At 39.4% G+C, this 11,432-nt stretch overlaps 1 protein-coding gene across 1 annotated transcript; it reads left to right on the top strand.

Moving 5' to 3' along the window:
* The first annotated feature begins 10,205 nt into the window (after nucleotides 1–10,205).
* LOC120546094 (myosin light chain 4-like) lies at nucleotides 10,206–11,144 on the top strand. The gene has a single exon (XM_039780869.1). It carries the CDS (start codon nucleotides 10,315–10,317, stop codon nucleotides 10,921–10,923), a length of 609 nt encoding a protein of 202 aa, XP_039636803.1. The 5' UTR covers nucleotides 10,206–10,314; the 3' UTR covers nucleotides 10,924–11,144.
* Nucleotides 11,145–11,432: the final 288 nt, after the last annotated feature.

Raw genomic sequence — 11,432 nt, 5'->3', positions numbered from 1 at the left:
GAGCCGCATAAAAAGTCAGAGGCGTCACTCCACATATATCCTCTTAAGAATCAGCCACAGTCTGCTAAATATTCTTGCCAATATGAGAACATGAATATCCACCTCCCTGGTCTGTGGTCACATCTGCCACTGAACACAGTGACTGGCCTTGTTGGACGAAGCCCCAGATTTGTCAAAGACCAGCCTATGTGCACGATTGCTTCTTCTGTTGCCCAGCAACTGACCTTGTCTCATTGTGTATCTCTCGCCAGACGCGGCAGCTTGAGAAGCCCCAGCACTTCCAACAGCGATGGTGGCTTACGGTGGCTTTCCATGTCTTACTGCTAAACTCAGAATTTAGAATGAACATCAAAACATTGCATCTCAGTATCTTCACTTACTGCAGCTTATATTTGTTGATAATTCCACACAGTAATCCTAAATTAGATGAACAAAGAACCTGTATGAGACAGTTCTTATCTACATGTATTTGATCCTCAGAAGTTGGCACTGATGGAACAGTCATTTATTAGAACTGTATTCACAACTCAAAAGCAACATATTAGTTCTAATGAGATAAACATCAGAAATAGAACAATCTGATTGTGCTTAATTCAGCACACAGAACCCTGAAAAATTTGGTTTCTTAGCAAACAAGATATATAATAAAATATATATATATATATATATATATTAGCGCTGTCAAACGAAAATATTTAATCGTGATTAATCTTATTAATGTCATAACTTGCAATTAATCGCATTTAATTGCACATTTTTATCTATTCTAAATGTCCCTTGATTTCTTTTTGTCCCATTATTTTTTTCTCATTTTAATGCTCTTATCAACATGGAAAAATGGATCGGTTTGCTTTGGGCTTTTGTCGCCTGGCTTTGACGAGAGGGTCGGAGAATTCGCATCAGCTGTGTGCTTGGCCATCAAGTGGTATTTCAGACTGGACGTGCTGCGATGATAGCTCAGTTCACAACGACAAAACACACAGATCACTTTGGTCTTGTCAATGGAACCATTTGGCAACTTTTTAAAAGTAAATGTTCCATTCAGAATCTTATTGGCATCCATTTTGGCGTCTCGCGCTCGCCATCCACTCAAAACGTAACGTTAGCCTACTACTCTTTTGCTGGCTCGCAAGCCCAAACAAGTGTGTGCAGCATGCCTGTTGTTTCGTTTCCGATCTAGCTAGATCCGGTGTGGTGTTGTAGTTTTTCTAATGTTACTAGTTGTTGCAACAGCATGTGAATAAAAACTACAAAGTTTGCTAGGCCGAAAAGAACGTTAATCTCGCGATAAATAAATTGACGCCGTTAAAATGGGTTTGCGTTAATGCCATTAATAACGCGTTTAACAGCACTAATATATATATATGCACCTCCAGTCACCATACAGAGATGGTTTGGCAGCTGGTGAGATATATATATATATATATATATATATATATATATATATATATACACTCACCTAAAGGATTATTAGGAACACCCTACTAATGCCATGTTTGACCCCCTTTTGCCTTCAGAACTGCCTTAATTCTTCGTGGCATTGATTCAACAAGGTGCTGGAAGCATTCTTTATAAATGTTGGCCCATATTGATAGGATAGCATCTTGCACTTGATGGAGATTTGTGGGATGCACATCCAGGGCACGAAGCTCCCGTTCCACCACATCCCAAAGATGTTCTATTGGGTTGAAATCTGGTGACTGTGGTGGCCATTTAAGTACAGTCAACACATTGTCATGTTCAAGAAACCAATTTGAAATGATTCGAGCTTTGTGACATGGTGCATTATCTTGCTGGAAGTAGCCATCAGAGGATGGGTACATGATGGTCATAAAAGGATGGACATGATCAGAAACAATGCTCAGGTAGGCTGTGGCATTTAAACGATGCCCAATTGGTACTAAGGGGCCTAAAGTGTGCCAAGAAAACATTCCCCACACCATTACACCACCATCAGCAGCCTGCCCAGTTGTAACAAGGCATGACAGATCCATGTTCTCATTCTGTTTGCGCCAAATTCTGACTCTACCATCTGAATGTCTCAACAGAAATCGAGACTCATCAGACCAGACAACATTTTTACAGTCTTCAACTGTCCAATATGGGTGAGCTCGTGCAAATTGGCACCAACAACCACGCCACGCTCAAAGTTCGCTTACATCACCTTTCGTTCCCATTCTGACAATCAGTTTGGAGTTCATGAGATTGTCTAGACCTGGACCACACCCCTAAATGCATTGAAGCAGCTGCAATGTGATTGGTTGATTAGATAATCGCATTAACGAGAAATCTTACAGGTGTTCCTAATAATCTTTAAGGTGAGTGTATATCTCACCAGCTGCCAAACCATCTCTGTATGGTGACTGGAGGTGCATTTTCTTAGCTGTATTTTTGTAACATCTGTATTATATAGAATGCTAGCTGTTGCAGATCTCTAATGGCTCTATGCAAATCTGTTTTCTGCATTTTTCTGATTTGTGTAATGGCTATGGAATCTTTTCTGTTTTGTCACAACACATTACTTGTGAGTCCAGACAGTTTACTTTATGGAGAGAAGTAAACAGACAAACTAGAGGAGATGCAAAAAAGTCGAAAGTTTTGAGTCCACAATTCTGTGATAGATAGTGAAAGCACTTCGAAGACATGTTTGGTCCACTTTTGCCGAGATTAAGGGTCTGAATTAAACATAAAGGCATTCCAGCTGAGAAAAGCACCTGGTAAGCTTCGAGGAAAACATCTCATAAGCCTGTGTGCTGCTGGGATAAACAGGTAAAAGCCATTCAGAGACACGCTGCAAACACAGCATCAGAGGCACATCGGAAATAGACAAGTCCAGCTGAGCAGGAGAGGATTCTGCCACCAAGCCAAGTACTCTGTAGAGAATAGGGGTGGTATGAATAGCTTGGAAACTTCCCTAATCTCCTTGTCAGAATTCCAATCCAAGCTTGTGGGAAGGAGACATAGTGCTCATTCCTAGTGAGGGGGATGCACACTGGGATCTCACAGCTATTGTTAGGTACCTTTTATAGATAACTGACGAGAATAAAAGTTGATAAAGGATCATATTGAAATTTTGGAAGTTCATTTTAGCATGAATTGTCCTGTCATATTGTGTTGGAAACAAAAAGGGTTTAATTTGAAATCATATATACAGTCTAAGTCGCCACACTAATACAAGTATCATTAACAGTGTCCCCAGTTAACCTTCTACAGGATTACATTTTTCACAGCTACAAAGAAATGCTGGCACTGATACTTTTTTTGTGCTGGAAATTAATGTTTTATAACGATATTAGCAACAATATAGCAACAATATTCTTAAGTTACTTTGTAATTGGTATACATTTATATTATGGAAGTCTATATTTTAGGTCACCTCTGTAATATCAAGAAAAGGCATTTTCCACAACTGTGCTGCTCTTTAGCCATCTCACTGGGATACCTGAATATAATTCTGCTTTATTTTCTAACTGGTGTATCTGATGGGTCTTTCAAAGGAAACAAGATACACCGATTGTCTGAATCAATACGATAATTCGATTCTGAGCATGAAATGAGTTCCTCTCTGATTTAAGGTTCAGTGGGTTAAGTCAATGCTATTGTTATCATGAGTACTGACATTCAATGCTTGGCTTGTACCTTTTTTTATGACAAAGGTCGCTCCTATATATAACTATCAAAATGAAACACCAATTCTGTTCACTTGAGGGCTTTTTCACTGAGACATTTACATGTGTGCAAAGAGCATTTGCAAATTCCATTTACTTTAAAGGATAATGTGAAAGTCAAATTTCTCACCTAAAATGTAATTTCGTCCAAATGCAATTCTTGGCCACTACTATTTTAAATTCTGTAATACAAAATATAGGTCTGAGTGTCACAAATTGACTCCCCTCATTGCATATACAGCGCCTCTTTATCATGTTGTAAACTTATTGTGTTTTGATTAATTTCAAATTGCTTGGTTTGCTTCAGTAGAGTGTGAAATGCACTTTCCCTTTTGTAGTTTTTCAATTTCTATCATTGTGAGCAGGGAAAGGAATATGGGGCGGGCAAAAAGAATGAACACATGGATGTCTGGTGTAATTAAGAAACTGAAGTATTAGAACAGGCAGTGCCTTCACCAGCTATAATTCATCAAACATGGTCTTAATTAAATTGTTTACACAGATGTCTGCAAGCTGGTTCCTGCAACAGTCATTCCATTATAACTACGCAATATTATTACCTGACTCATAAGAAAAGTTTTCTGTGGCTGTTCGCTACACTCTGTAGGGCACCATAAAATAGAGAAATTAATTCCTACTTGAGATTAGCTAATCCAACAAGTGCTATATGTCTTTGGGAGTTGATATGAAAAGGGCTTTGTTCTTTGGAGTGACAGCTGTATGGGGTGGGGAGCACTAATGTTTATGCATTAAATAACTCCCTGTCAACACATAATTGAATCTTCATGGGCAACTGCTTGGTGTTTATAGTTCTTTTCAACATATTGATTCCATAAAAATCATAGTATTTTTAGCAAGTCTTAAATGTTGAAATACTGTATGCAGCTCTTCATATGGAGCCGCAGACTTGATTGATTTGCTTTGGGATTTTCCAAGGACGGATAAAATTTAGTTAACTTTTTTTTTTTGTGTGTGTCTCAGACAGAGGAGAATCTATAATATTAGTATTCTGTTCAATACACGAGGTGAGCAAAATGATTCCTCACACAACACAGTCAATGGGGCTCCAGGTGGAAGAAAGGGCTCAGGGCTGCTTCCCTTTTTTAGCCAGTTAACACAGAATCTTCAAAGTCTGAGTCACACCCTGTCAGGGCCATAGGAGGAATGTAACCGCTGTCTCAATCACTCTCTTTTATTAGCCCAGACCACACCAGTGGTCTGCCTGCTCTCATTCCTACTGTTATCTCAGGGATTAAGGGCTTGCTGTTTTTGACCATCCTCTTTTTGCCTGGTCACACAGATATAAACAAAGACCCTAAAGACCTCCATAAAAACACAGGCATGGGCATGGAAGCACACACTCGCCCCCGCGTGACTTACCCAGTGGAGTTAGAAGAGAATGACTGACTTTGGGTAGGGATTTGGTGGATATAGTTTAGATTTATTTTTTCTCGTGCTCAAACATATCTCACAATAGCTACTGTGAGTTACAGTACAGACAATATTGTTTAAGAGAAAACGAAGAGTCCCTTCCTCTTCAAAGCTGCATTATTTATTTCACCAGTTGGGGGCAGAATAATTCAACCACAAGCTGACTTAATCACCCTTTTTTATTTTACTATTTTGGTTTAGCAGCTGTAAACTAGGAAGATGAAAGTGAAATTTGTAGTCTTTAAAACCAAAACAATGGGCTAATTGAGGCTAAAAAGCTCCATAGCGCCTGTAGGTTTATAATTATAATATATATATATATAAAATATTGATTAGTGCAGCTTTAAAAAAAAGAAAAGAAAGGATAGCCCACAATATATTAAAATGACACCAGGATCAGCAATATCTTGCATCTAGATTAAGAAGAACTGTTATTGGTTACATTGCAGTCCTGAAAGTACAATGGTAACACTGTACAGCCATATATTTGGCATCAAGCATCAATGAGTGACAGTGAGGAATGTCAGACTGGACTAGACATTTTTCCACATCTAACAGAGACGGAGCAGTGAATATGTTTACTTGTACTCGAATAATGTGCATATGAGTCATATCCTGGTTTTAATCCTATCCCTCTATGAATGATTATACTGTCATCCAGACTTCGATCAATGTCTGCTTTCTGCGCAAGTGTGTTGTCAACTCCTTGACATACTCATGAGTCACCGTTTTATCTGTGCTGACTACATCCTCAAAATAAATCAAAAGAATGCGATTTGGTTTATGCATGCCTGGACACTTGCATTATAACACTGTAATATCGCAATGCACTGTCTCTCCTGGATTCTGGCTTCTTCATCTTATTACTAGTGCTGTCAAACGATTAAAATATTTAATCGTGATTAATCGCATTAATGTCATAGTTAACTCGCAATTAATCGCACATTTTTATCTATTCTAAATTTCCCTTGATTTATTTTTGTCCCATTATTTTTTTCTCATTTTAATGCTCTTATCAACATGGAAAAATGGATCGGTTTGCTTTGTGATTTTGTCGCCTGGTTTTGACGAGGGGGTCGGAGAATTCGCATCAGCTGTGCGCTTGGCCATCAAGTGGTATTTCAGACTGGACGTGCTGCGATGATAGCTCAGTTCACAACGACAAAACACACAGATCACTTTGGTCTTGTCAATGGAACCATTTGGCAACTTTTTAAAAGTAAACTTTCCATTCAGAATCTTATTGGCATCCATTTTGGCGTCTCGCGCTCGCCATCCACTCAAAACGTAACGTTAGCCTACTACTCTTTTGCCGGCTCACAAGTCCAAACAAGTGTGTGCGGCGTGCCTGTTGTTTTGTTGCCGGTCTAGCTAGATCCGGTGTGGTGTTTTCCTTTTTCTAATGTTACTAGTTGTTGCAACAGCATGTGAATAAAAACTACAAAGTTTGCTAGGCCGAAAAGAACGTTAATCTCGCCATAAAAAAATTGACGCCGTTAAAATGGGTTTGTGTTAATGCCGTTTATAACACAGCACTACTTATTACCAGTTACGGAAACACAGGCGTGACAAGCAATATTCAACATCTTCAGTTTTGACAGCTATCAGCTTTTCAGTTTCACCATTTAAAAAAATAATTACAGTAAAGGCCAAAACTTTGGACACACCTTCTCATTCAATGCGTTTCCTTTTTATTTTCATCACTATTTACATTGTAGATTCTCCCGGAAGGCATCAAAACTATGAATGAACACATATGGAATTATGTACTTAACAAAAAAGTGTGAAATAACTGAAAACATGTCTTATATTTTAGATTATTCAAAGTAGCCACCCTTTGCTTTTTTATTAATAAGGGAAAAAATTCCACTAATTAACCCTGACAAAGCACACCTGTGAAGTGAAAACCATTTCAGGTGACTACCTCATGAAGCTCATTGAGAGAACACCAAGGGTTTGAAGAGTTATCAAAAAAAGCAAAGGGTGGCTACTTTGAAGAATCTAAAATATAAGACATGTTTTTCAGTTATTTCTCACCTTCAGTGAGAATCTACGATGCAAATAGTCATGAAAATAAAGGAAACGCATTGAATGAGAAGGTGTGTCCAAACTTTTGGCCTGTACTGTATGTTATTGATTGTTTTTCTTATTAACTTTACGTCACTCAAGTTAAACATGTGCATGTGTTTCTTCTTTTTTTAAAGATTATTTTTTGGGCTTTTTTGGCCTTTATTGATAGGCCAGATGAAGACAGGAAAGGGGGTAGAGAGACAGGGTACGACATGCAGCAAAGGGCAGCGGGTCGGACTCGAACCCGGGTCGCTGCGGTAAGGACTAGGGCTGGGTAAAGAATACTTTTTAGGAACCGATTGAATTGCCTCTAAAGTATCGAGTATTGAATAATGCCTCGTCAGTCAATACCCAATTTCAATACCTAAGGAGTAAATCTCATCAGCGTCAGTGAGCCAATAAGCACGCAGCATGTTTCTACCAAGATCTGATAATGCTTGTGATTGGCTGTCAAGAGGTGTTACATGTCGCAGAGGCAGGCAGGAACAACTCTACGTTACACACAGAGACGGGGCTCACGTAGGAGCTGAAAAATATATAAAAAGATGTGTAATTTTGTAATTTCTTTTTGTTTTGTAAAATTGGTATCAAAATATTTTTGAACGATACCCAGCCCTAGTAAGGACTGAGCCTTTGTACATGCATGGGGCACACACGCTCAACCAGGTGAGCTACAAGGGCGCCCCGAAACTCGAGTTTCTGTCTGAATATGCCAAATCATACAAACCTGATCATAGCAAGAGTACATAGTCAGTTATTAGTAATGCAACAAAGTTCAAGTAAATCTTTTGAAAATGAGAGAAAATCAAGTTATATGTTTTTTTGAAGATCTGAGATAAAACAGCTGTGTTCAACATGTACAGACAGATGATCATAGGGACCAATGAAATTACCTCTTTGACTTGAGATGCTGAAAGCAGCAATTGGCTGGTTCAATCATTGCAATGGCAGTGTACTGATTGAAGCCTTTTTTGAAGAAAGTTATAAAGGAAAACAGGAACAATAACAAGTCTGTCCCTCAATGACCCATCCAATCAGCAGCACCATATTTTTATGCATCCAACGGCTTGACAAAGCTTCTGCCCCCAGAGTTTCGGTCAGTTGTGCAAGCCATGAAACTGAATTTGAAATGGTTTTTTTTCTCTGATACCTTGATGACATGTAACTCACATGGGGCCATTTAACATGGGGTTTACCTTTGCTGAAATTTAAAGATGTCAACTAGCAGCCACCATGACCGTGCCGTCATTGTGGATGTTAGAGGTTTAAATTGCTCTTAGCACAAGGCACTAATGTAATATTACATAATTATACCTATCTCAAGTAAACAAACGATTCCATAATTTATTTGCATTCAGCAATGGCCATGAGGGAAATACCTGGAATCTTACATATATGGCATTTGAGTGTAGACATTCCATTCGGCCTCTCTTGGAGGTGTCACTCTTTGTTTCCGTCTAACACAAGCGTGCACATACCCGCATGCACATACACACCAAAAGACGACAAATTAGTTGTCAGTTTTACTAGCCATGTGACCTCAAAAGCAAAGAGAAGGGAGATAATGATCTTAGGCTAAGGACAACTACACACACACACACACACACACACACACACACACACACACACACATCTACACTCCACACTGCCCAAGGACTTCAAGCTGATTGACGGATCAAGGGGGACTTGCATGAAGATAGAGAAGGGTAAATGTGATTATCGCATGACAGGCTTTAGCTGTCTTAAACTGACTTGATAAACTGTGATGCATGCATAAATTAAAGTTGTTATGATTAAGCTTGTGTCTGCAGAACTGCACATCCTATATACACCCTCTCTCCCATAAATGAAATGAATGTTTTGTTGGTTAATTTATCATTCACTGAAGGGTATTACAGAGCAGTCATCTACACAAAGCCAAGTGACATATTACGTATTTATAAACTGGACACATAATGGAATTGCCTTGCTTTGCTTTCACCTTACCACATATACAGTATACTGTACAAAGAGCTAGGCATGGGAACATACAGACAATGGACACATTCAAACCACACATGATGCTGCAGGTGAAACATTAGAATACATAGTATTTTTGGTTAATTGTAAATAATGTAAATTGTAAACAATAAAAAATGTATACTTCATATAGAAAAGATTTAATTGGAAAATGTTGTGATTGCTCTAATCAGGCACCTGCAGGAGACAGTATGTAGATCTGTCTTACAATTGATACTGCAACTGAATGTATTTTTAACATTTAAGGGCTTAATTGCTTGACCTTTTCAGCACATCAGTCTTTAATAACGCATTAATTAAGAGTCCCTTTAGGATCTCTTAGAGCTTGCCAGTTTCCTGAATATATATGGTGGAATAATCTAAGCTACTGAGTGACAGAGGGGGATTCAAGCTATCGTTCATCTTGGAAATGAGAAATTGCCAAAATCCCTAAACGTATCATTGAGCACCAATACTATCCAAACACATATCTCCCATTGAAAAAAGGTTTGGCAGACCGTATGTCTCTTAAAAACTATAAAGCCATAGGATGAACTATAAAGCAGATTTAATCTGTTTCCCTCAAGCCCTATCATCTTATTTTCTCAAAAGAGAATTCCCTCCTCTTATTATAAACGTAATACATAATAAGACCCAAAGTGTGCTGATCCATCCTCAGACCACTGACATAAAATAATTAACTATGAGTTGGCTACTACAACATTTTGGATAAAGCATTGTTCCAGAAAGCAGTGATTCCCAGACTTTCAGAGAGCAAAGCTATTTTGGTCCCTCTCCCTCATGGGCTCATACATTGTGCTCTGATCCCTTTGTCCATCAGAGAGACAGAACATTTTCGGCCTAATGCAACTGGACCCTCGCTAATGACAGCGAATAGCCCTGTTGGCTAGATGACAGCAGCTGAGAACAATACCTAATGTTGACATCACTTGCTATGGGAATCTATTTCAGGTTTCTTCCTTTTATAGTGTGCTGTTGGAAATTGCTATCTTACTCCCTAGACAAAGCACATATAAAAGCTTTGTAAGAGGAGGTGACCCTCTGTGCTTGGGAATCCCTTACAATCCCGTCAGACTCTTGCTTGTTTTTCAGCAAGTACCAGCTCACCTCTGAATCCATTAACAACATGGCACCAAAGAAGATTGAACCAAAAAAACCTGAGCCCAAAAAGGCTGAGCCTAAGAAAGATGCAGCTCCAGCTGCTAAGCCAGCTCCACCTCCCGAGCCTCTGCCTGAGCCACCCAAGGAGCCTGCGTTCGATCCCAAAAGCATTACTCTTGAGTACTCCGCCGACCAGATTGAGGAGTTCAAGGAGGCCTTCACCTTGTTCGACCGCACAGCGTCTGGAGAAATGAAGATCACGTATGCCCAGTGCGGAGACGTGATGCGAGCTCTGGGCCAGAACCCTACCAATGCAGATGTGCTGAAAGTGCTTGGGAAACCACGGCCAGAGGACATGAGCACTAAAATGGTGGACTTTGAGACATTCTTGCCAATGATGCAGCATATCTCCCGCGCAAAAGATCAAGGCAACTTTGAGGATTTTGTGGAGGGGCTCAGGGTTTTTGACAAGGAAGGCAATGGCACCATCATGGGAGCCGAGCTGCGTCATGTGCTGGCAACACTGGGAGAGAGGATGACAGAAGATGAGGTGGACAGACTGATGGCCGGACAGGAGGATGCCAATGGCTGCATCAACTATGCCTCCTTTGTGAAGCATATTCTCTCCGGGTGAAAGGAAAATTTAGCCTAGAGACTTTACCTCTATTTTTCTCCACTTTCGGGATCATTGCTAAACATTTGTCCAATTAGAGGTGAGCATGTCACTTAGCCGCTGGCTACAAGACCTATGATTAGTTCTTTTTAATAAACACTCTGACTTATAATGAAATGACAATGAGATAAAATGGACATCCTTGAAGAATACTCTATTAATAAAGGAAATATATTTACAAACTGCCTCACGAATGTCATTTCAGTACACTTAACATTAGAAGAGGAAATGATGATTCATGCAGGATAACAGTAAAAAAAAAGTGCTCATTGTATGTCTATTCAACTCTAAACATCAACTGTGTTTGTGGAAAGTGTTGTTGTGCGACGAAAAACAAATAGGATTTGGCACCATCTGAAAATAGAACAAATTTGATTCTGTTCTACTTTTCACAAAGAGTGCCTGGGCAGCTGCTGTGGATCAAGCTATACTCCAACATGCTCGACACACGCACGCACGCACGCACATGC

The sequence above is a fragment of the Perca fluviatilis genome, chromosome 17 (genome assembly GCF_010015445.1).
Source record: "Perca fluviatilis chromosome 17, GENO_Pfluv_1.0, whole genome shotgun sequence".
NCBI lineage: Eukaryota > Metazoa > Chordata > Actinopteri > Perciformes > Percidae > Perca > Perca fluviatilis.
The sequence above is the reverse complement of the archived record's forward strand: the minus strand, read 5'-3'. Positions and strand labels throughout refer to the sequence as shown.

What these genes read in the sequence shown, in the direction of transcription:
- LOC120546094 (XM_039780869.1), top strand. Translation starts at nt 10,315, where the DNA reads ATGGCACCAAAGAAGATTGAACCAAAAAAACCTGAGCCCAAAAAGGCT.